The sequence below is a fragment of the Suricata suricatta genome, chromosome 9, assembly GCF_006229205.1.
Source record: "Suricata suricatta isolate VVHF042 chromosome 9, meerkat_22Aug2017_6uvM2_HiC, whole genome shotgun sequence".
NCBI classification, from domain to species: Eukaryota; Metazoa; Chordata; class Mammalia; order Carnivora; family Herpestidae; genus Suricata; species Suricata suricatta.
In genome coordinates this window covers 25962579-25988444 of record NC_043708.1, presented here as the reverse complement: position 1 = coordinate 25988444, position 25866 = coordinate 25962579, and the positions used below count along the sequence as shown (strand labels likewise).

Genomic DNA, 25866 nt, shown 5'->3' with positions numbered 1-25866 from the left:
TCAGATTCCTGTTTTGAAAATGATTATATTAGTAGTATCTATCTCATAGGACTGCTGAAAGGATGAAAGAGTTTATACATATAAAATATCCATTAAGTGTTGATATTATCAAGACCTTAGATTCTTGCTGTTTTTCTGTTCTGACATCTTGGCATGTTAACTTAATCCTCATTCTTGAGACTTTATGGTCACAAGACAGCTGCAGTAATTCTAGGCATCAGATTTCAGACAATCGGAGACAGAAGAGACTAAGTAGTCTTCTCTGTTACTTAAAAACAAAGAAACCTTCCCAGGGAGTCTCAAAAAGAGCTCCCTCGCATCCTGCTGGCTAGAAAATGGGTTAGCCAGCAACAAATTATTTAAAAAAATTTTTTTTAATGTTTTATTTATTTTTGAGAGAGAGAGAGAGACAGCGTGAGCAGGGGAGGGTCAGAGAAAGTGGGAGACACAGAATCCAAAGCAGGTCCAGGCTCTGAGCTAGCTGTCAGCACGCAGGGCTCGAACCCACAAACTGCGAGATCATGACCTGAGCTGAAGCCAGATCCTTAACCGACTGAGCCACTCAGGCGCCCCTCCCAGCAAATTATTAAAAAAAAAAAAAAAAAAAAGGAATTGCCGTGATTGGCTTAGACCAATCAGGATTTACCCATAAGCTAAAACCATTTTCAATGTGGGTAGAAACCAAAGAAAATTAGTTCTTTCATTGTAGAAGAAGAAAGAAATGTATGTCAGATGGACAACCAGAATGTCTGTCATGTATCATATTTAAAAAAATGGGCAAATCACATGCACCAGGAATGCATAAGAGAAGAAATGCAAAGACAAATAAACGTGAAAAAAGAAATGTTCACCTAGATTAATGAACAAAGAAATTCAAACTGAAAGGAGTTTTGTATTTTCTCTATTTCTGCCAATGATGAAAAAGAAAGATAATCATCTACAACAGCAATAAATATGCAAGGTGCCTAGGAATGATCGTACGTAAGGTGTGCAAGTCATATATGGAGAAAATTACAAAATTTTACTGAACATTAAAGAGGATGTAAATAAATGGAGATATATACCCTATTCATGGATAAGAAGACTCAGTATCTTAAAATGTCAATTCTCCTCAAATTGATTTAGAGATTTAAGGTAATTCCATGCAAAATCCTTATAATTTTTTTAAGGAATAAACAAATTATTTCTAAAATATATATGAAAGAGCAAAGACCTAAAACTAGTTAAGAACCTTTTAAAGAAAGAAATATCGCAACGCAATTTTTTTTTTTTTTACCAGAGAGCAATACTTTTTATAAAATAAGAGAGTAGTAAATCAGATAATGTGATATTAGGTCAGAGATAGGCAAATTTAGCAATGGAACAAAACAGAGAGCCCCCAAACAGACTCACACATTATAGACACTTGATATATTACAATGGTAGCATTGAAAATCAAGGGGAAAAGAATGGAAAAAATAAAGTAAAATTGGATTCCCACCTTACACCCTACCTAGAAAACCTATGTGTAAAAATTTTTTAATGTTTATTTATTTTGAGAGAGAGAGAGAGGGAGAGAGAGAGAGAGAGAGAGAGAGAGAGAGAGAGAGAGAGGGAGGGAGACAGAATCCCAATCATGGTCTGTGCTATCAGCACAGAGCCTGATGAGGGGCTCTATCTCATGAACTTTGAGATCATAACCTGAGCCAAAATCAAGAGTCAGACCCTCATCTGTCTAAGCCACCCAGATGCCCCCAAAACTTACATGTAAATCTAAAATTTTAAATTATTTAGAAGAAAAAAAGTAAGAGATCATCTTTAAGCTTTCTTTAAGGAAGGGTTTTTTTTAGTGTTTTTTTTTTTTGAGAGAGAGAGAGAGAGAGAGAGAGAGAGAGAGAGAGCGCGCGCGAGAGAGAGCGAGCGAGCAGGGGAGGGGCAGAGAGAGAGGGAGACAGAATCCCACGCAGGCTGTGCGCTGTCAGCACAGAGCACAAGGGGCTTGATCTCACACACCATGAGATCATGACCTGAGCCAAAATCAAGAGTTGCAGGGGCACCTGGGTGGTTCAGTTGGTTAAGTGTCCGGCTTCAGCTCAGGTCGTGATCTCACAGTTCATGGGTTCGAGCCCCACATTGGGCTCTGTGCTGGCACCTCAGAGCCTGGAGCCTGCTTCTGATTCTGCGTGTCTCTCTCTCTCTCTCTGCCTCTCCCCTGCTCATGATCTCTCTCTGTCTCTCAAAAATAAATAAATGTTAAAAAAATTAAAAAAACAAAATCAAGAGTTGTTGTTTAACTGACTGAGTCACCCAGGCACCCCAGGGAAGGATTTTTAAAATAAAATATGAAAAGTATTAACTGCACAAGATTGATGCATTTCAAGAACTCTGTTGAAAGACATCTCAAAGTGAGTGAAACGACAAGTCATGAACTGAGAGGAGATATTTATAAAACAAATAATTGAAAAAAATTAGTATTCAGAATATATAAGAAACTCCTACAAGTCTATTTTAAAAAGATTTTAAGAAATTAGGCAAGAGACACAAGTAGGTATTTCACAAAAGAGAAAAAAAATACATGGCCAATAAACGTATGAAAAAGCGAACCACCTCATTAGTAATCCGGATAACAAATGAAGATCATAATGATACAACCTTTTATATCCACCTGATACTCCTCAAATAAAATAACTGATAACACCAAGTGTCGCTAATGAGGTAGATCAGTTGGAACTCTTTAAGTCCTACTGGAGACAGCAGTCATTGATTTAACCACTTTGGAAACCTAGCACTATCTGTAGAGTTGAATATTCACACAGACTATGCTCTAGCTGTTCTACTTGTAGGTATGCCAAAATATACACAAGCATATTTATAGTTGATATTCTCTCACTCCCCCCAAAAGACTGCAAACAACCAAAGTATCTGTTGAAGAAAAACGCATACATGAATTGTGGGAGGGGCACATGATGGGCTGCGATGAGGCTGTGCTAATGAAAGACCTGCAGATACAGGTAACTACACCCATTTTGGGAACGTCGTATCGAGTGAAAAAAAGCAAATTGTAGAAATTGACATTATAACATCATTGCCAAAAATTTAAAATCAAGTTGAACTAAACGATCTGTTGCTCAGGGATTATAAATATATAATACATTTAAAAAAAAATCAATATCAATCAAAATTCAGTGGCATTAATGTACATCCATCATCCACCATCCATCTCAAGAACTCTTTTCATGTTGTAAAACCAAAATTCTGTACCCATTAAATAATAACTTATGCCCCATCCCACCCCTGAAAACCACCATTCTACTTACACTTAAGAATTTTAATTTTTAAGTTGGGAGATGGATTCATGCATGTTCATTTTGTCAGGCTTCATAACTTTCATATGTATATATTTAGACACGCTCTATCAAGTCTGTGTTGTAGCGTGGTAGTTTCATATATGTAAATATACATAATATATAGTATAAATATAAATATATAATATGTTAATATGCATACATTATATACATATAACACAACATGCATTCTTTTGTGTATATAGAATAGTCATGCCTTATTTTTTACTGGCTTGATGCCTGGAAAAATAAAGAAGGACAATATCCAAAATTGGCCAGAACATGATAAGTGATCACAAGTCAATTAGTACAATTTTTAAGACAATTTAAACTTAACACAAATAAAATTGACAAATATATCATGGCTTTTGGGAGCTATGGTGTTTCAATTTTGGTTTCTAATTACTCACTGCTAGTATACAGAAATAAGATTCATTTTTGTGTGTTAAACTTATATCCTTGCTAAATTCACTTACTCATTCTAGAGGGTGTTTTTTGTCATTGTTGATTGTTTGCATTTTCTGTGTGGACAACGATGTCTTCTGTGACTAGGGGCTGTTTTCTCTCTTTCTAGTCTGTATGTTTTTAAACTTTCTTTTTCTTACCTTATTGCACTGCCTAGGACTTTGAATATAATGTTACACAGGAGTTGTGAGAGTGGACATCCTTGGCTTGTTCTGATCTTAGAAAGAAGGCCGTCTTTCCCCTTAAAGTATGATGTTAAGTGCAGCCTCTTATAGATGTTCTTTAGCAAGTTGAAGAAGTTCCCTTCTATTCCTAGTTCTCTGAGAGTTTTCTTTTTTTTTTTTAACTCAATGGCTGTTGAATTTTGCCAAATGCTTCTTGCATCATAAGATCTGATCATGTGGTTTCAGTTTTTATCTTATTAATATGGCTTGTTAAATTGATTACTTTTCAAATATTAAAAGAGCTTTGCAACCCACGTTTAAATTCTATTTGGTAGTTATTAATCTTTTTCACGTATTGTTGGATTTGATTTGCTAATAATTTGTTACAGATTTTGCATCTGTGTTAGTGAGAGATATTGGTCTGCAGTTGTCTTGTTCTATCTTTGCCTGATTTTGGTATTGATGTACCTTTTTGCAAAGCATTATGTCAACGGTAACAAATGTCTTAAAAAATGCATGTGCCCAAAGATTCTAAGAACTTACCTTAAGGAAATAATGATTTTCATTACACACAGACTGTAGATTCAGAGAGACATAGATCTGAATACGAATGCATCATCCCCTTACCAACTGCTTGAGTTTTGGGGCTGTTTTCTAACCTGTAAAATGTGGATCAGAGGGTCTACCTCACAGACTGCAGTAGATGATATAATTCACACACCGTGCCGAACACATAGTAAACTTTAAGTCAATAACCGCTCTTGGTATTATGTTACACTCTCTACCCTTATCTGTAGTCTGTCCAAATGGAAAGACATCATCTTTGCTCCCTTGGAAACTCCCATTTTGAATCTCCTTATTGGTGAGTATTCGATCTCTTCATCCCTGATACCCTGTCTTCTCTTCATTCCTGATCCCTGTCTTGCATTCGGTGTATGAGGCGTTGGGAATGCAAAGGCAAAAAAAGGTGTGGTCCCTGCCCTCGGGGAGCTAAATCTATTAGACACAGGTGCAAACGAACCAGTTCCATGTAGTGAAACAGCATTATAATGGAGCGTCTGCCCCAGGTGCAGCGGGTCCTGGACGCGCACTCTCAGCGTGTGTGAGGACACCCGGTGGTCACTGGAGCTTAGGGACCAGGAGGGAGGGCGGCAACTTCCACAGCACAGCCCCAGGTCATTGGGAAGGGGGGTGGGGGAAACGCCGAGACCGGCTGTTTCCATAGCAACGGAACTAGACACCCTCGCGAGGCCTCCCAGCTCACCTCGGCTCAGCTTCAGAGCAGCTACGAAAGGCCATTTCCGTTCCTCCAGCCTCCGAGGCTCGCGGACGCTCCGCTATTAACCCAACAACTTGAGCTCCTAGTCTTTGATTGGCTCAGGCAGACGGAGGGGGTGGGATGTGGCACGGAGGGGCGTGGCCTGCGGACACTGAAGCTGGAGTTTTTCTCGCGGAGCGGAAGCCGACTTCGCCCGCCCCGGAAGTGCAAGGATCGAAGTTGTACAGGTGCGGATTTCGCCGGCGAGGCGGCTCGTATCGAGATGCCGGGAGCCGCGGCCAATGGCTCGGAGTTGTACGAGAGCATCGAGAGTTTCGTGGAGGTCCTGAAGCGGGGCGGCGGCCGGCGCAGCTCCGAGGACATGGCTCGAGAGACCCTGGGACTGCTGCGCCGGATCATCACGGACCACCGCTGGACCAACGCAGGTGAGGCAGGTCTAGTTCTGTCGCGTCCCTCGTCGCTATCCGTTCCAGATCCCCAGGCGGAAAGTTGCCCAGGCCTCATCGTGCTCCTGCCCTCTCACGCTCTCTCCCGCGGACTGCAGGGGAGCTGATGGAACTGATTCGCCGAGAAGGCCAGAGGATGACGGCCTCGCAGCCCTCTGAGACCACGGTGGGCAACATGGTGCGGAGAGTGCTCAGGATCATCCGGGAGGAGTATGGCAGGTCAGGACCTGGGCCTTTTTGCACGAGCTCCTCCCCTTGCTTGGAACCTTTAGTGGTGAGCAGGCCCAGTTACTTAAAAGACTACACCTCCTCCTACCTCCCTCTTTGGGTCTTGTTGCCTCCGTAGACTCCATGGACGCAGCGATGAGAGCGATCAGCAGGAGTCCTTGCACAAACTCTTGACATCCGAGGGCCTGAGCGAGGATTTCAGCTTCCATTATGCCCAACTCCAGTCCAACATCATTGAGGCAATTAATGAGTTGCTCGTGGAACTGGGTAAGAGCCCTGATGCCTGGTGCTCAGGACCAGTTATAGGCAGATGAAGGAAGAGAAGACCCTGAAAGTCGTTCATTAGCAGAGATGGGAGCGCTCCAGTTATGTGCCTCTCTGAGCTTTGTCCTCCATCCTAAGAGGAAGGGTTGGAGGAGGACTAAGATAACCCTCTCTACATTTCCTTACAGACCAGCCCTTTATAGACTGCTGCAGAGACTGTTAGGACAGAGCTTTGTTTTCATTTTAAAGATGAACTCCCTAAAACTGCAGGCGATAAACTCTTCCCTAAACTTCCTCTTGAATTTTTATGCACACACGCACCACCTCCATTCCCCTTGTCTCTGTGACCCGGGAGATCTGCAGATACTCATTACAATCAGAGTCCCCCATGGAAGGAAGAGGCTGGGTCTGTGTATCTGAAGCCGCTGCTTCCAAATTTCTCCCCTATTTTTCTTCTGAGGCCTCCTTCTCAGGTGGAGGTGTTGTGTCCACCTTTTGGAGGAGGAGGAGGAGTCCTTTTTAGGGGGAAACTGTTTACCCCACTCTCAGCATTTTATGATTTCCCAAATTGGACCATTTTTGCCTGAATTCAGTGTCTCCAAAATCTATTGGAAGGAGCTGGTGGTGTAGCCGGGCAGGGTTGGGGGAATTAGTGGATGAGTTGGATGTTCTCCTGGGAAAGAGGGTAGACTGAGAACGTAGGAGGTAGAAGATCCCAGAGGAATGGGACTTTTAGGAAAACATAACCTTCATTCATATTAAGTCCATTTACCCTGTGTTACCAGGGCTCACTAGGTGGGCCGGCTGTGTGAAGGGCCCCCGTCTCTTTCATGCTGTATCACATTGGTGTTGTAGCCGGTAGTTTCATATTTTCCTTGCAAAACTGACTGTTCTTGCAGAAGGGACAACAGAGAACATTGCAGCCCAGGCTCTGGAGCACATCCACTCCAATGAGGTGATCATGACCATTGGCTTCTCCCGAACAGTAGAGGCCTTCCTCAAAGAGGCTGCCCGAAAGAGGAAATTCCATGTCATTGTGGCAGAGTGTGCTCCTTTCTGTCAGGTACGGGGACTGCTGGAGTCGCTAAGAAAAATGAAAAGGGAACAAAGAAGTGATAGATGGGCTCCATGCTAACTTTGACTTGCTAAGCAAGACGTTGAGAAGATAAAGTAAAATAAAACATTAAGGGAATTTTCAGGTGGTTCATCCTGTCAGCATTCTTACACATTGGTTTAGGAGGGTTAAGTGAGATGCTGGGTTCAAGGAAAGAAATAATATTGGTTCTTTTGGGGATCAAAGTAGGGTAAATTACCTTGGGGATGACTGATGCTTGGTCTGACCTCACTCCATCCCTGTGTAAATAATAGGTCTTTCCAAAGGAAAAATGTAAGGATGCAGGATGTTGTAAAGTAGCGAGCCAGGCGCTGTCCTGTCAGCTCTGCCCAATTACACAAGCAAGCGGTATTTCCAGTTTTGTGGCCGCTCTAGTGCTCCTGTGGAGAACTCAGCATTTATTAGCTTCTCTTGGGCTTCCCTGCAGCGTACCAGAGAATGCCTATGATGGGCAGAACAAGGGGCTTTCTGGTGGCACTGGTGTGTCAGCTGTGCTCAGTATCACAGAACTCTCCAGATCCAGTTCCACGGAGATGCCTTCCACTCTCTCTCCCTCTCTCTCCTAACATCAGCCTTGCTCTCCTGTTGCAGGGTCATGAAATGGCAGTCAATTTGTCCAAAGCAGGTATTGAGACAACTGTCATGACTGATGCTGCCATTTTTGCTGTTATGTCAAGAGTCAACAAGGTGGGTGTGTTTGGACTTCTACTGAATTCATGAAGACTGTACTTCTGAAATACTGATTTTATTTTTTCCCTCCTGTAATAGCCATGAGAAACGAAAGTTTCTAACACCTTTTGAAAGTACATACTTGGGCCTTTTAAATATATTAACTGAATTTCTTTTCCCTTTATCTGTATCTGCTTCTTTTTGTATCTGCTTTCTTTTCCTTTAAAGGTTTTTGTTTTTTTAAAGCACTCTGTACACCCAGCGTGAGACTCAAACTCACAACTCTAAGACGAAGAGTCACATGCTTTACGCCTGAACCAGCCAGGCATTTCTGTGTACTTCCTTTTTGGTGAAAGCATTGAAGAGAATGAAATAGAGCTAAGCTAAGCTTGGCAGCTGCTAGGAATTGGGTAGGGGGGTCCCTGCTTTCTGATCAGAGAGCTTGGCAGTGGTGGTGGATGACTAGAAAGGCTCCAGGCTTCTCAGGAGCTGTGGCTACAGATCCTAGAAGACGGCTAAGAGCAGGAGGTGATGCAGCTTCTGGTCACAGACTATATTCATTCTTTCTTTCGGAAGCCACTTTTGAGCTGGAACTCCTTAGCCTAGAATCCCTTTTCCTTTACTGTTGTGTGGCCCTCACGGTGTCAAGACGGAGGCCTGAGCATTCAGCCGATTGTGCCCAGGGGCCTACTTAAGGCTCTCTCCCCGGGATGACTCACATTTTGCTTCCTGTTCCAAAGGTAATCATTGGCACAAAGACCATCCTGGCCAATGGTGCCCTGAGAGCCGTGACAGGAACTCACACTCTAGCACTGGCAGCAAAACACCATTCCACCCCGCTCATCGTTTGTGCTCCCATGTTCAAGCTTTCCCCACAGGTATGTCTGTCTGTAGCCAACAGAGAGAAGGAAGCCAAAGTATAGGCTTGAACTCAAGGCCTTCAACCTACTCACGATGGGGCTTTTCTTTATCTGTGTCTGCTAAATGGATTAGACCAGTAGAGGCTGGAAAAAGCCACAGCACTCGTGAACCAGGAAAAAAAATGATAAGTTTTTTTAATGTTCATTTATTTTGAGAGAGGGAGCATATGCACGGGCAGGGGAGAGGCAGGGAGGGAGAAAGAATCCCAAGTTGATGGTGCAGAGCCAGATGCAGGGCTCCAACTGTGAGGCCATGACCTGAGCTGAAATCAAGAGTTGGACATTCAACCAACTGAGCCCCCCAGGCACCCCCTAAAAATTGGTACTTAGAACTTGTCAGCTTTGAGAAGTCAAAATTGTAAGGTCAGGGTAGTACATAGTTGGGGAAGGCCCTTTGTTTCCACTGCCACGATTCCCCATCACCCTGACCATTTCTGAAAATGCCAAACAAGTTGAAACTAGGAACATAGAATCCGTTTTATTTGTCATAGTTGGAGGGCCCGTCCTCTGGAGCCTGAATACAAACAGTATTACAAAGTGAAGAGTGGTATCATTAGCAATAGAAGCTCTTTGTAGGTCTCTTTTGTAAATTGAGGTGATAGTCACAACCTACAACTAACCAGTTTTAAATGTACAGTTCAGGGGCACTTACTACATTCACGGCGTTGTGCAACTGCCACTCTCTGGTTTCAGACCTTCATCGTCCAGCAAAACACTCTGTTCCCATTACATAATCACTCCCTATTGCCTCCTCTCCCCAGCTCCTAGGAATCACTGGTCTGTTTTCTGTCTCTGTGGCTTTGCCTGTTTTGGATATTTCATATAAAAGAAATCATACAATATGTGTCCTTTGTTTTTGACTTCTTTCACTTAGCATGATGTTTCCACCATGCAAAACTTTCTTTTTGTGGCTGAATGATACTCTCTTGCGTGGATATACCACAATTTATCCATTCACCCCTTGGGTAGTTGGGTTGTTCGGCCTTTTGGCTTTAGTGAATAATGTTGCTGTAAGCAGTTGTGTGCAGGCTTTTTTGTGGAGATGATTTTTATTTCCCTTGGGTATGTACCCAGAAGTGGAATTTGCTAGGTCTCTCTCACTCTTTTTATTTTTCCCCTTGTCTAGTTCCCCAATGAAGAAGATTCATTTCACAAGTTTGTGGCTCCTGAAGAAGTCCTGCCTTTCACAGAAGGTACAGAAGGGTGTGTGTGGGGGTGAGGGGGGTGTATCCTTTTGCGTTTGTTTTGGTAGCCAGTCAGGGTTGAATGCTGCCAGATTGTGCTTTTTATTGTACTTCTTGTGGAGACTACTCTTTAGAGTCTTAGAGTGGATGGGGAGCTGATCTAGTCCATGTTCATTTTGTTCTGGGACTAACAGATTTAACTGAGTGTTGGGGCCTTGGGGGCTTGGGTCACCCAGCATTGACTGGGTTTGGCTTTGCACATTGCTTGACATAGGCGACAGCCCAGTGGGAAAATAGACTTGTTTTCAGTTGCTGTAGGGGGTCATTTTGGTGACGTCACTGGCAAAGGAAGTAGTCTCCAAAATGTTCCTATCGTAAAACTTGTCAGTAATCTTTGTGTGTTGAGGCCCTTTTCTCTGACTTCTGAAGGCAGCAGCTGTGGTCACTGAGCCTGCCACCTCATCCACCTAACATGGCCTTAAACACCATCTGAGAGCAAAGCAAGCACTTGGGGTGCAATTCTTAGAAGTTGAATAACTTCATTTATTCACACATTCATCCTTTCACGAATTATTTTATGTATGTATCCCCTGTGTGTCCAGCACTACTCTAGCGACTGGGGATGTAACAACGGACAACACAAATAGGTCCTGCTCCCACAGAGCTTACATTCTGTTGCAGAAAACAGACAAGAATATGTCTGTCCAGTCATGGGATGCGGGGAAGAGAACAAAAGAGGATGATGTGATTGAAAGGTTGTAGAAGACCACGTTAGTTAGGGAAGGGTCTTACTGGGAGGACATTTCAGCTGAGTCCAGAATGAATAGACCCCACCATGTGAAGCTCAAGGAAAGGGTCTTCTAGGCATTGGTGCAAAGGGCCTGAGTTAGGTCCATGCTTAGCCAGTTGGAACCAGATGGCCATATGGCGGGGGAGGAATGAGCATGAGAGAGAGGGGGATGAATTGTAACTAGTGCAGTGCAAGTGGGGAGGGGCCAGATCTTGAGGGCTGCTCTCCCAAGTTGGATCTATTCTAAGGGCTATGCAAAGGCATTGGGGGTTTTAAGCATGGAGTGCTACCCTTGGGCCAAGACACTATATGCTACTTAGGTGTTAATTATTAGAGCAGGATCCTCAGTTTTACCTTTAGCATGTGTGACTGATTGCTTTTCAGGGGACATTCTGGAGAAGGTCAGCGTTCACTGCCCTGTGTTTGACTACGTTCCCCCAGAGCTCATTACCCTCTTTATCTCCAACATTGGTGGGAATGCGCCTTCCTACATCTACCGCTTGATGAGTGAACTCTACCATCCCGATGATCATGTCCTATGACCACCACTCATTCTGAGCAGAAGCTGCTAAGCCAAATATGGAATGGAGAGCGACCTCAGTGCGACTGCTGAAAACCTCGTCCTTGTAATGGGGAGTGAACTGGAGCCAACTTAAAAACTTACTGCTGTTTCCTGCCTTTGCAGGCGTCCCATAACAAGGACACACATTCAGGTCTGTCCCTTGCCTTCCCAATCTTAACAGGAGCAGCGGGCCTTGACCTGTTAATTTTGTAGCCTCTTGGGGCGCCTGGCTGGCTGGCAGCAGAGCGTGCGACTCTCAGTGCTGGGGTTATGAGCCCTGTTCTCATGCCGGGCATAGAGTTTATTTAAAAAAATTTTTTTTTGGAACCTCTTAGTGACCTGGGGAGTCTGTTTTAGGAACTTAAACTTTCTGGTTCAGTGGGGTGTTAAACACAAAACTGAAGACCTTGATGGGATACAGGTTTTTGCTCAGAAACGGCTACCACACCTTTTCCTGGGCTGTGCCAATAAAAGCTACTTGAAGATTCCTGAGTTGGTTTATTTATTGTTCTGCACTGGACTGCCTGAAACAGCAGCAGCAGAGCCCTTTCGGTGCTGTGATAAAGAATTGTAATTAGAGGGAACCGGCTAAGACAGAAATGCAAATGAAAGTATTTACAGTTTCCTTCCTAATTCACTGGCAGTGGTCCCAAACAACTTGTTAGTAATCTAAGACAGTGGTTCCAAAACCTCTCAGAGCCGTCAGGGGGCCTAAGAAAAATATCATCTTGGATTCTACCCCAGACCTACTGCATCTGATCTCAGGGATGGCACCTGGGAATCTGCTTAAAGCTTCCCTGAAAAGGACCCTCTCATGTACTGTTAAAAGGACTGTACACTGGTACGACCTTTTCTACAGCAGTTTTGAACCTGCATTTCTCAGATCGTTTGTACAAGTACATGGGGACATAGAGAAGAATGTCTACAGCACAGCCCAAGTGTCCAGCAATAGCATTTTGTATTCTGTTAATTAGAAACAAGGGAGGTTTTTAGATAAGCATGACACACTGTGGAACATTATGTATACACTGCACTAAAGGTTTCAAAAGGGTGGCTTCATGGCAGTGTTTGGATTAAGGACACTTTGGCTGGTTCACCCTGTATATAATTTGAATTAGTTACCAATAATTAAAAATGTGAAAATAGGGGCGCCTGAGTGGCTCAGTGAAGCATCTGACTTCAGTTCAGGTCATGATCTCGCAGTTTGTGAATTCCAACTCTGCATCTGGCTCTGTGCTGACAGCGCAGAGCCTGGAGCCTGCTTCGGCTTCTGTCTCCCGCTCTCTCTCTCTTCCGCACTCCTGCTCGTACTCTGTTTCTCTCTGTCTCTCAACAATAAATAAATGTTAAAACATTTTTAAAAAATAATAAAAATGTGAAAATAAAATAGAATAATAAAAATGTGAAGATCACATGCTAAGCACATTCAGATTTCTTGCTTCTCTTGGGAACACAGCAGCTTTGGCACCTCTGCACCCACATTCCCAAATGGCACCCGTTGGGTGGGCTTCTGACTCCATTACATGGAAAACCTCTTCTGCAGTTCCTCTGAGTCCATTTAACTCATTTATGTTATCTGCCTAACCCCTCTAGGCATTTGATTGGTGAGCCTTGGGTTAAAAGAATAGGGCAGGTGTGTAAGGAAGTCTGTTTAATATTGTTAATTAAAAACAAGCCAGGGGAAAGCTTGTTGCAAGCTGCAGAGGAGTGTGCAGGTGACTTTTACTTCATTAAAACAAAACAATATGTTCGTGCAACAGCAAAAGTCTGGGAGAATAATACCAAACAGTGGCAAGCTGGAGGCTATCTTCTCATTTTCTTTAGTATGTTCGTATGTTATTTCCATTTTTTATGTATCCTTTAGCAATTACCTTTTCAGAAAGTCTCCCCAGGTAATCCAGATGATCTGCCATGTTTGGGCACCACTGACTGGTCCAGGGCAGACTTGAGCATACCAAGGAACCCCACGAGACCCTGGTCACAGGCCAGCTTCCTGTCTCCTGCGGCGCTGTCTGTGGGGTGGAGGGAGGGAGGGCCAGGAGTCTGCATGTTTAACCAGCACCCCAAGGGATTCGAACAGGTGATTTGATAACCACACTTTGGAAAACACTGGCCAGAGGTAGGCTACGAGGGAAAGGCTTCTACATCAACTTGAGATTGCCTTAGGGCTCTTGTTTTCCCTGAGAGAGGGAAAAAACAAGATTGAAGAGGGTGAGTCTGAAAGATGGGCCTAAAAGCGCTGACTCACTCAGGCCTCAGTCTGTCAGCTCTTTTTCTGAAAGCATCTAAGACCCCGCGCTTTCCCCGAGAAGCGGCTTACAGCTACCAATTAGGAGCAATTGTCTCCTCTGAAGGCACCAATTCTAACAGCAATTCACTTGGGTACAACTGTGTGGTCTGGAGTAAAAGCAGAGTGAGTCAAGGAACTGAAATCTGTTTTGGGCTCTAAAAATGCTTTATGATACTTGTCCTTTGTGCATCTTAGTCTCTGGGTCTAAAATTAGCACCCACATTCTTCCCAGGCATAAGTGAGATGGATGAAGGTTCCAAGGGTAGAGGCTGTCTCGTTTTTTAAAGTGCCTGGGACAGAAGAACGGCACCAGTGTGTGTTCTTCAGGCTCTTTAGGACCTCAGTTAAGCTTAAGTCCCACAAAGCTATTTATATGCCTCATTTTCTCTATTTCCTTCTCTCCTTTTTTCAATTGGAGAAGGCGTAAATATTGGGAAGGGGAGAGCCTTATCTGAACAGGGAGAGACAAGCTGCATGTCAACTTCCTACCTTTTCGCCTTTGTGTCTGCCTTTGCCAGCAGGACCCGGAAGCTAAGGACAAAAACTTACAGCTTCAGCTTGAAAATAATTAGTAGAAAGAGAATTCCATGGCTATGAAAGACCTCCTGAATATGCCAAATAAACCAAGTTAGATAACTTACTCAATACAGTTTGTAAAGAGACTTTTCCCACGGTTTATATCTTCCAATTTAGGCGGAGGGCAGGAAAGGCACAATTCCTGGAACTCAAATAAGGAACAGAAATTCCTAATTTAGCCTCAGAAATTTCTGAAAACTACTCCACCAAGGAAAACTTAAGTGTAAAGTGATACCTCAAAGAAATAAATGCCGGTATGGGTAGAATCATGCGTCTCACAGATGTGCTTCAAAACCATTTCTCGGGGCAATCTGTTGGCTCAGTCTCTGGGTTAATGAGGACTGCCAGTCCTGTGGTTCCATCATTGAGCTAAGTGATTCTAAACATATGTAGAACTCAGGACCTCAGAACTGTTTTGCTATAAAGATAGTACCAGATGGTGATGTCATTACTGTAAAGGCCCATACTACCCACCTGTCCTTGCAAGAACCTCCTCTGCAGATATGCACCTAGTTGACACAATTGGGAGCTATTCTGAAATGTGGGTTGGAAGTATTTTATATCTGGCCTCCTTTGCTTTGAATTAGTCTTTCATTCACCAAACAGCTGTTCCAGGTTATTGTGCAATGGCTAAGCAATTATTATTAATAAAGAGCTTACAGTCTAAGCTTTCAGTCTTGTGCACACCACTCACACGATGGAGGGCAGCCTTTGAGCCTAACCACACTTGCACCAGTGATTGCTTGATGTTTATAGTAAATACCAAGATGAAGAGGAGACTTTCAGTAGTGTTTTGTCAGTCATGTTACATTTAGAATTAAGACCTGCCTCGAGAAGGGAGCTACTCAAAAACTTGACAAGTTTCCTAAAATTCATAACTTCTATGCAAAATTCTACAGTTGACTATAAAAGAGGTGATAAAATACCTTGAATAATAATGATACACCAATACACTAAGAGCAGTAGCTAACTCTAACTCCAAACCATCTTTTCTTTCTTTCTTTCTTTCTTTCATTTTTTTTTTTTTTTTGCCAGGGTAGGGGGTGGGCGGGCAACCACCACTGCAGACCCCTTGCTTTCGCGGTAAGTAAGAGCAAGTTGTTTAGTCAGGCAAGTTGAAAGGGTAAAGTCGGGCCAAATTAGCTTCTTCAGATTGCTATCTGAGTCACTCTGGCTTCCAGGCTCCAGCAGGCTCTACAGATTCCGATACGTAAGACACTTGGGCCCTCCAGACTTTGATCAGGTTGCCTGACTCTGCCAGATGTTTCAGAGCACAGGGTGCTCTATGATAAATGGGCACAGGGTGAAAATGATCCAAGGGTCTGAAAGATCCTAAGCCGTAGGATAGCCTCTTTTTTTCTTTATATGCCTGCAACTTCTGATATGTTTAGAAGGGATACATACATTGAGTTACTGAGTGATGAAGAAATGGAACAAGAGAAGGAATAATAATTTGGTGAGATTATCTAGAGTTTTGGCACCTCTTCTGAGCCCATCTTGTTGCCATCTCACTGCTGATGAGCAACTTCAGCTAAGAAAGTGTGAAAAGGCATGACAAGTTAACAGCAAACAATGCAGTCAGTTCTCCTTGTTAGCCTGCTTTTGTAAAGGTTCTGATGGAAAACAGGTAGAAAGAATCCGACTGTTTGTTCCAGAAACTGTTCTTCCCTTCGTTCGGACCTGCCACTGCTGGCTCCTGGTTGAAGCTCGAGCCGAGCACAGGTGTCCGAGCTCCCTGGGAGCTGACCGCTGCATCTGTTTTCTCACTTGGCATGACTTCCTCAGGCCCCTACACATCTCTAGAACTTGGTCTTGGGCCCCCTCTTGCTCGGTCCCGGTTTTGGCTGCCTTGTTTTTTTCCACTGTTAGGTTCAGATCCCATCTGTTCATTTCTGTCTGATGTGTGAGTGCTAGAACCTCTCCATTCTCAACTGCTCACGGAGTTCCAGACCACCAGCTAGGTTCTGGACCTTTCCCTAGCTCTCTCCCCTGTCTCTTCCTTCCTGTCTAGCCTACACTCTAAGCTTTGCCTTAAGCTTTTCTGAGTCTAGCCCCTATTGTCATCTATAGCCTTTCTTCCTGACAGAACGGTTATCTCCTCTTATCCCAGTAAAAACCACAGCTATAGGGGCGCCTGGGTGGCTCAGTCGGTTAAGCATCTGGCTTCGGCTCAGGTCATGATCTCATGGTTTGTGAGTTCATGCCCCACTCCACTGACCTGACCGGGCAAAGCCTGCTTGGGATTCTCTTCCTCTCTCTCTGCCCCTCCCCCACTCATGCATACACTCTCTCTTTCTCCCAAATAAATAAATAAAACTTAAAAAAGAGAGAGATATTAGCGTGCTAACAGAACTGGCTTAAGGATTAGTAATAATGTACACACAGCATTGGGTATATACAGTAGGCCCTTAATAAACGGTTAACATTCATTCTTGTTATTGGAGCCAGAAAACTTGGTTACCATTAGTTTACCACTTAGTACCTGTGTGATCTTAGACAAATCACTTAATATATTTTAGCCTTTGTAAAATGAGGAGCATAACACCACTTTATCTCATGGGCTGCCAAGAAATTCAAATAAGACATGCAAAAATTATTTTGTAACCTTGAAGCACCACAAAGGTGTTAATGATTACTATCATGTGTTAGAAAATTATGTCTTTGCACTGGGGCAAGTAAAGTTAAAAACAGAACAAAACAAAATCCTAACAGGCAATAAAAGTAATGTTAGATATTTTTGGCTAATAGGTTGGTTTTATGCTGATGCATGCAACTGAGTTTATAAATTATGAAAACAGTATAATGATCTCTTGCATTGCTTGAGTCAGGCTAGCCAGGAAGGCTATTACATTATTTATGGAGAACTTTTGCTAATCTGCTATTCTCAAAAAAATGGTGGTCTGAGATTATAGCAAAACATTTTGAAACTGCACTCATCACCTAAACATAAGAAGTATCATAACACTTTTTTTAATCCCACCAATTGGTCTAACCTGAAAAATACTTTAAACTCCCAGGACAGCTGGCCTCCACGTCGCTCTGGAGAGTGACGGCAGAGGTTCAGAGGCCACAGCAGCCCACTGGGCCTGGAGGCAAAGACCCTGACAGCCTTGCAAATCCCCTGAAAACACCCTCCTTTTGAAGGTCATGTCTCCCAGGCTATGTAACCGTTTATATGTATTAAGAAGAATAAAGGCCATTTTTAGACAGTGGTGCCTATTCTTCAGGGTTCCAATTACGTCATTCTACAAGGATCCCCTTGAAAACCAGTGAAGGCTTTTCCTGAACCTTCTCTGAGACACACAGTAATGAATGCAATACTTCATTGCTCCTGTAAGATTCACTGCAGGGCTGCTGGCAAACAGAGTTTTCTTCCATGAGTACAAATGTGTTTCCTGTATTAAAAAATGAGAAAAATCACTCCATTGATACAAAGGCCAATTTCAGCAGGCTGCAAAATACAAAAGTGGAAATTCTCACTGCAGCATCTTTCTCGTTGTATGGGATCCCAGCTGCAATCAACACTACCAGCTGGTGTTTGGCTTTCCTTTTTCTATAAAAGTTTTCTATAAAACTTCAGGCTATTGAGTCTTATTAACCAGAAATCAAACCTTCTAAAAAGGTAGAGGAAATACAGATTAAGGATGGCATAAAAAGCATTTGCACAAAGATCAGTCCTGGTCTCAAATGAAATTATGAGACCTATTAGACAGGTATTCTGTAATAAAACTATGATATAATTTGAAAGGGACCAAAAGAACTGTTGTCTCCTAAAAGAGAACATATCTGGTTAGGCTAAAGAATAAATGCTGCTTTTTGATATGAAAATTGTTTTCACATAAAGAGATACTTTTAAAGTACCAAAAAAATCAGTTTAAAAAACAAGTCCTGGTACTTTGACCATTTTACCAGTTGGGCTGTGAGCATATCAGACTGAATGAGGTCTTCCAGAGACAGTAAGACACACACACAATAGGACAAGAGTTTAAATTGTCTCTGTTGTATCCTTGTCCTTCTTTCTCTTTCTTCTTTTTTAACATTTTATTTTTGGAGACAGAGTGTGAGAGGGGGAGGGGCACAGAGAGGGAGACACAGAATCTGAGGCAAGCTCCAGGCTCTGAGCTGTCACACAGAGCCCAATGCAGGACTCGAACTCACGGACCGCGAGATCATGACCTGAGCTGAAGCTGGAGGCTCAACTGACTGAGCCACCCAGGCGACCCTGTTTCTTTTTATCAACAGTTTTTAATCCCTAAAATAATCTAACTATAGGTCCGATGGAAGATTGCAGGGCAGGGCACCTGGGTGGCTCAGTTGGTTAAGCCTCAGGCTTCGGCTCAGGTCATGATTTCATGGTTCGTGGGTTCGAGCTCCGCGTTGGGCTCTGTGCTGACAGCTCAGAGCCTGGAGCCTGTTTCAGACTCTGTCTCCCTCTCTCTCTGACCCTCCCCTGCTTGTGCTGTCTCTCTCTGTCTCTCAAAAATAAATAAAAAACAGAAAAAAAAAAAAAAAGACTGCAGGGGATGTTTTTATTCAGTGTAGAGAAACTCTTTAAGTCTGAGATCTAGAATGTAAATTACGGCAGCAGCAGTGAGGGATAAAGACGACTAGGGGGAAGGAGGGGACAAACGGAGTGTGGCAATGGGCTTTCTAGGAAGGCAGAGTGGGTCCCAAGGAGTTCAGCATCAGGTAAATTACATCAATGCAAACTACGAGGCGGGGAAAAAACTGCAAAACCAAAACCAAGCCACCCCCCTTCCCCTCCTCCCACCAAAATCCCCCCCACAAACGAACCAATTAGTTATTAAATTTTTTTAATCTCTAAATAAATTATAAAAAGTAGATATTTTAGGGCAATGTCCTGTGTCTGCGGCTGTGGATGAATGAACGGTCTTCAGCTTGGAGGGACCATCTGCTCAGGACTGACTGATCGTGTTGCTTGGGGGTCCCAGGGGACTCGGACTCTGCTGGCACCTGCTGCCCAAGCTCTGCTCGGAGGCAGTTAGCGTCCCTCTGGTTCCTTACGGATCCATCATTCTGTTCTCATGGTGGCTCACAAGGAGGCATGGATGACCGCAGGCTTTGCCTTGTTTCACAGCTTCCCACTTTTCCAAAGAGATGCCAGGCCTGGGCCATTTTGCGAAGTTTAACAAGATTGGGTTTAATCTGTGGGAAGAAAGAGAATAACTCCCATATGCAGCATGAAAAGCCAAGTACCATATAAAAATTTCCTAATTATGGCTATTCCAATCTCTTCAGATTTCTAATTTCGGGATTCAGAAGAGATGAGATATTTCCTTAGGATAAGTGAGACTACAAACTTTAAGTCTAGATCCCCATCTCTTCAGGAATGAGGACCAAAGTTTTTTTCATTGTCGTCTGAAACAGTAAGGTTTTAATGGAGTAAAGCCTACTAGATGCACCAGAAAACTCCAGGCAAGTAAAGACTTTACAGCCCTTACAAGGAAAGGCCAGCAAAAGAACAGATTTTGGGAAGCAGTGACATGGACATTCCTATTATGCTTTTGTGTTCTGTTTCATTTAAGATTATAACAAGAACAGAAAATTTCTTTAATTTAAACCACTCTGTGCCTTTATTACATTATCCACATCATTGTTCCTGGGCTGCTGAGGAATCAAGGCCAAACCATAATGTGAAAATCTTCTAAGCTTGGTTTCCTGCCCGATGATCCCCAAATCATAACTCTAGAGATCCTTAGAAATGGCTACCATTTCCAGCAAGGGCACCATCAAGACCCTGGCTGTTGGGGTTGTATTTGCTAGCAGTACATCTGCTGTGTTTCTATCAACTTCCTGTAGCCCCAAAGAGACCTTCTAATCTTATCAAACCTAGAGCTAGGACGCCATAGGTGTTCAGGATCCCGGTCTGTATGTGTGTTAAGCTTTAAGAATACAAAGGCATCAGGTAATCTGACAGTGCAGCCTGAGCTCCATTGTGAATCTGAGCTAGAAGATGAAATGGCGAGGTTTTATATAAATAAACTTTCAGTGCATACTTTTCAAAACTCTGGTGTTTTGGAAAGACTTCAGACAAATTACCTTTGGCTGACAGAAGCTGGAGAAGAAAGAGAAGATAAACCTTGCTCCCTTCTCCAATTAGTCATCACTGTACCTGTCTCTCCTGCTCCAAGTGGTCTATGTCAGCCAGCGGCAGCATGGAAGGCCTCCCGTGGGCACACTGGAAAGGCAGCTGGCACCCCGACAGGGCCTCGATCAGGCGATAGCTCTCCTCCGGGCTCAGGCCATCATTGAACTTAATGGCCCCTAAACAGAAGACAGAAACAAGAAGATGTGGTGGCTATAGTGGGAAGCCCATGCTGACCCTAGGCCAGCGCCAGATATCTGGGAAAAGTAAAATGTGTCTTAGGCTTTTTTCTTGTGACCAATACTGCTTGAAATTGGCACGTCATGGGTTCATGACTCGTGTGTGTCTCGGCTCTTCCTTATGGAATCACTATCTTCCTAATCCCTAGAGGAGGCATTCCTTCACTTGGTAGGATTTTGCTTTCAGACTTTTCCTCAGAGAGTCAAGGGCAATGTTTTGCTTCCTTCTTACAGGCTGTAAAATCAAGATCATCTGTCAGCCAGTCTATCACAGAGGCTGTTTTTCCTATAATGTCCACTTTATTTGTTTTTCTCTATTTCCATAATAATCTGCCTGATCCAAACTCTCATGCTGGGGCACCTGGGTGGCTCAGTCAGTTAAGCGTCCGGCTTTGGCTGAGGTCATGATCTCATGGTTTGTGGGTTCAAGCCCCGCTTCGGGCTCTGTGCTGACAGCTAGCTCAGAGGCTGGAGCCTGCTTCAGATTCTGTGTCTCCCTCTCTCTCTGCCCCTCCCCTGCTCACGCTGTCTCTCTCTGTCTTTCAAAAATAAAAAAAACATAAAAAATAAACTTAAAAAATAATAATAAAAGAAATTCAACTCTCATGTTGTCAGAACCGGCCTTTATGCAGACATGAATCCACTCCGTCAACAAATATTTCTAAGTGTACACTCTGTGCGGCAGGGGCGTGTCAGGCAGAGAATGAGACGCATGGTCTCTGCCTCCACGAGCTTATGATCTAACGGGTTTAACAGGTGAGACCAAACATTAAATAATTATACAATAATTAGAAATTTTTATTGTAGGCTTCTAATCTTTCTTACCAGCCTAATTTCTTGATACCCTTCGCTGCTCCTCATATAACTAATTTCTTTCTCCCTCTGGACCTGTGCATAGACTATTTCTACCCTTTGTGGCAAACCTTCTCTTCCATCCTCTGAATCCATATCACTCAGTTCATTCAAAGCTTGACTTAAAATGCATCTCCTCTATGAGGTACCCCTCCACTCATACATGTCAGTCTGAATTATGGTCAAATGTATGTGCTGGTGTTTTGCTTTATTAAAGCAATTTTTTAGTGTGTACTTTTAGTGTATTCAGTTTCTTGATGTAAATTGTACCCTCCACGGGGCGCCTGGGTGGCTCTGTCAGTCAAGCACTGACTCTTGATTTTGGCTCAGGTCATGATCTCACTGTTTGTGAGACCGAAACCCATGTCAGGCTCCACACTGACAGTTCATGCTCTCTCTCGTTCAAAAGAAAGAAACTTTAAAAAATAAACAATAAATTGTATCCTCCGAGAGGTGAGCAGTAAATGTGCCTCCTACTCCCAGCATAGCTGTGGTGTTCCCGCTGGTGCTCGGCGTACAGAAGCACCCACTATCCGGTGTGCCGCGTCTTACCGTGGCAAGCTTGGGACGCCAGCACCTTCTGGACGGTCAGTGGCAAAGTCCCTTGGATGCCTCCGGTGGTCTGGAGTAGCTGATGCATAAACACATTCTTCATTAACGGGAAAAGGAAATGGGACAATAGAGCCTTTTGTGTGTAGTGCCTCTTTGTGAAACCCCAAAATAACAGGCTTACCTCCACCTGTTCGCGAATCAATTCCTACAAAGCAGGAAGGAAAACAGGTATTAATCCATTGTTATAGCTGTTCTTTTAAAGTTTAAAAATACACCTGCTGGGGCACCTGGATGGCTCAGTCAGACGAGTGTTCGACACTTGATTTTAGGGACTGAACCCTGTGTCGGGCTCAGCACTGACAGCATGGAGCCTGCTTGGGATTCTCTCTCTCTCTCCCTCTTTCTCTGTCCCTCCCTCCCTCTCTCTCTCTCTCAAAATAAAAAAAGGAAAGTTAAAAAATACAGGAGAGAGTTCCAGAAATATAGCACTTAGGTGCAAATAATTTGTTGTGAGGCACTCTGAATATGAAATTCCAAGACAATTTAATAGAACTCCTATTGAAGAGAGAATATATTTAGCTACTGTAACTTCCTCCAGAGATAGCTCCTAACTCATGAGGTTATGTAACTGCTGAGAGCAGCTTTGATGACTCAACGGAGTCTAAATATCAGAGAGGCCTCTTGCTAAGAGGCTGCTTGTATTTACAAACTCAGCCAGAGCAAGTGTAACATTACACTCAAATGGAATAAATCCACAACCATCATCAACACAATAGAGCACTGAGTGGGACACTTGCTTAGATATATCATAAACATAAGTAGTCGCTTTAATTCCCCCAGACTTATTATTAATTATTATTATTATTATTTATTATTATTATTATTTTTACAATTCCCTTCGGGGTTGAAAAGCTTCTTTTCTGGGGCATTTTGTTGAGAGTTTCTCCTCACTAGCATATCTCTTTCCCTCTAGTACCCTTTATAATAGTTATCTCTGCAGATGTTAATATTTACAAAAGGACTTCAAAGAAATTTAAAGTAGACGCTATTTTTCATGCAACCAATTTGTTTAACCATCAGAGCTAAAAAACTGTTTTGACATGTGGCACATTTCATAATTTCTTTATAAGAAAACACAAGATTTTTTTTACTCCTAGAATTGGCTATGTATCAATCACCTTCCTAAGATTACAACATGGTAGATCTTGAAAAATCAGACTCAGAAAATTCTCCTTTCCTCAAAGACACCCTAGTCCACCATGCTGATAAATGAGCACAGTTACCAGGACCTGGGTGGGAGACCCCATATATTTTTTATAGGCTGCATTCGTTTCCGAACAAACCTATACAGAGAGATGTTTCATAACACCTGACCCATTAGCAAAGCTTAGTGTGGACAGAGATCAAACGTAACCTTTTTGCCATTCTTTCTTGTGCTTGGTCATCTGGGACTCGTGACACATCATTTTCTAAGCCTGGTGAAGGGGGGATAGATTGTATCTCTGTTCATTTCACATTTCAATGGTTCAGTTAATACCAGATAACTTAATATTAAAAAGGTGCATTCATCAGGCTAAAGAACAGAACTTCATAGAAAATATTCATGATATTTAGGGGCGCCTGGGTGGCTCAGTAAGTTGGGCATCCAACTTCAGCTGAGGTCATGATTTCTCGGATTGTGGGTTCGAGCCCCTTGTCGGGCTCTGTGCTGACAGCTGGGAGCCTGGAGCCTGCTTTGGATTCTGTGTCTCCTTCTCTCCCCGCCCCTCCCCCATGCACACTCTGTCTCTTTCTGTCTTACCCTCAAAAATAAATAAATAAACAAAATATTCGTGATCTTTTAACTGTTAGAATCCAAGTAGCTACCTCCTTTTCAAGATACCAGAACTGTTCCAGCTTCTTCCAGAATTACCAAAATCTCTCCTGAGCAGTGTGACTTAACTTAGTCAAGATTTTCTGAAGCCATAAGCTTTATTTCAATTTGAAGTAAACTCCTTACCAGTAGTCTTTGAAGTCACTCTGGGAAAAGTTTTTATTATAATTTTCTGGTTAAATACTTAGAGACTGAATTACAATGAAAGATTCTAACAGATCTTATCTTTTGGATTTAAGACAATTTGGAGGAGGAGCCCTGGAGAAGAAAGGCTATGCTGGGAAAAAGAGCACTGCTGAAAGCAAAGCAAAAGTTGTCTGATCAGAGGGCAGTTCTGGAAGGGCTAAACTCACGATGGTCCAAGCACTGGCACTATTAACTGCCTTTTCTTCTCAAATGCCTTCTCACCCTTAGCCTACAGACATGCTGAAGTCTCTCCCATCTGAAAACAAACCAAACTGTTTCCTCCACTTCGTGTCCTGCCCCCCACGGCAGACTACCTTTAGCTCTCACCCTCTCTCTCTTCTGAAAGATCTTGAGAGAGTGGTCTACTTAGCTCCACCTCTTCTTCCTCCACTGCCTCCCTGACCCATGGCAACCTGTGCTTGGCGCCCCCACCCCCACGAGCAGATGCCACCATGGAACAGACACTGTCCTTGTGACTGCCAAATACAGCTTTTCAGGCTTAATAGCTACTGTTGACGATTACCTTCCCATGTAAAACTTTGAGTGGTTTTAGGAATATTACTTTTTCTTGATTTTCTTCCTCTCTCTCCGACCAAATATTTTCAGTTATCCTTTACACTTTCTCCTTTTCACCAGCAGTCTTCCTGACCTCTGCCAAAATATATGCACCCTGAATGCCAGGGTTCCACCAGCTCCACCCTGTGCTCTCCTCTCTTCGTATTCTTCATATTTTCCCTATACGCTCACACTTCCTCTAGACCCTTCTCCAGCTTCTGATGCTATAAAAATATATATACCGTTAACTACCCAACACACACACAGCCCAGGCTTCTTTTCCAGGCACAGATCTGTACTGTCAACGGCATTACCATCCTTCTAGTCATCCAATCTAGAACCTTCAGAATCCTCTCTTATCTCTTCTCCTTTAACCCTTTTATACTTTCTAATGCTCACCAAGTCCTCTTAATTCTACTTTCCAACTATGTTTCAAATATGTCTCTCCTCTCAATTACCCAGTGCTGTTGACTTAGGTCCTCACCGTCTCCTATTTGAACTAGTGCAACAGCTTCTCAACTGCACTCCCTGCCTCAATCATTTCCCATATCGGTCCATCATACAATTTGTCCACGAAATCTATCTTCTAATTTTTATTTTTAGATATGACTAAAGTAATTCAGATCTATAGGAAAATCGTAGACTGAGTTCATGTAGGTTTACTCATGCTCCAAATAGAAAGAGCTAGAGATGAATAAGGAATAGAGACCACAATGAATTCAATTGGACACCATGAAAAAAGAAAAGTTAGATATGAGAAAAAAAAGTAACCATAATTCTGGAAGTAAAAAATACAGTCACTGAAATAAAAAGCCCAGTGAGTCAGTTAACCATCTGATTTAACAGTAGGTGAAGAGAGAATTTGATTCCCTGGAAGGTAATGTATCACAACCAGATAAGACAATGGGAAATATGATAGAGAAGTTAAAAAGGTAAGCTCCAGGAGACATCTGACAGGATTTCTAGGGAACGAGAGAGAAAGGCAGAAGCAACTTCCAAGTGGAAGAAGCATGATGAATCTGAAGAAGGAAATAAAAACAAAGATATATCATAGGGAAACTCCAGAACACCAAAGACAGAGAAAACCTTAAAAGCCACGAGAGAGAAAATCATATTACCTACACAGCAGTGATAATTAGATGGACCATGGGCTTCAACGGCATAGAGAACGTCGAAGTTCTCAAAACGCTGAGGGATGACTGACGATGTAGACAATCATGCAAGTGTGA

The 25866-nt window shown here is 43.0% G+C and overlaps 2 protein-coding genes across 6 annotated transcripts in view; one reads left to right on the top strand and one right to left on the bottom strand.

Moving 5' to 3' along the window:
* Positions 1-5408: 5408 nt before the first annotated feature.
* Positions 5409-11896, top strand: EIF2B2 (eukaryotic translation initiation factor 2B subunit beta). Its single transcript, XM_029952042.1, has 8 exons — positions 5409-5656; positions 5776-5896; positions 6024-6172; positions 7069-7232; positions 7875-7970; positions 8693-8830; positions 9999-10065; positions 11231-11896. Exons 1-8 carry the CDS (start codon positions 5494-5496, stop codon positions 11386-11388), a joined length of 1056 nt encoding a protein of 351 aa, XP_029807902.1. The 5' UTR covers positions 5409-5493; the 3' UTR covers positions 11389-11896.
* Positions 11897-19071: 7175 nt separating this feature from the next.
* The window catches only part of MLH3 (mutL homolog 3), a 28743-nt gene continuing 21948 nt past the window's right edge, over positions 19072-25866 (bottom strand). For 4 of the 5 annotated variants that reach the window (XM_029951484.1, XM_029951486.1, XM_029951488.1 and 1 more), the window contains 4 exons: positions 22205-22228; positions 22024-22120; positions 20408-20559; positions 19072-19440 (listed from right to left, as the gene is read on the bottom strand). In XM_029951484.1, coding sequence (XP_029807344.1) covers positions 19318-19440; positions 20408-20559; positions 22024-22120; positions 22205-22228 — 396 coding nt within the window. In that variant the 3' untranslated portion in view covers positions 19072-19317. The remainder of the gene's footprint in view (positions 19441-20407; positions 20560-22023; positions 22121-22204; positions 22229-25866) is intronic. The other variant, XM_029951485.1, reaches the window with a different exon arrangement.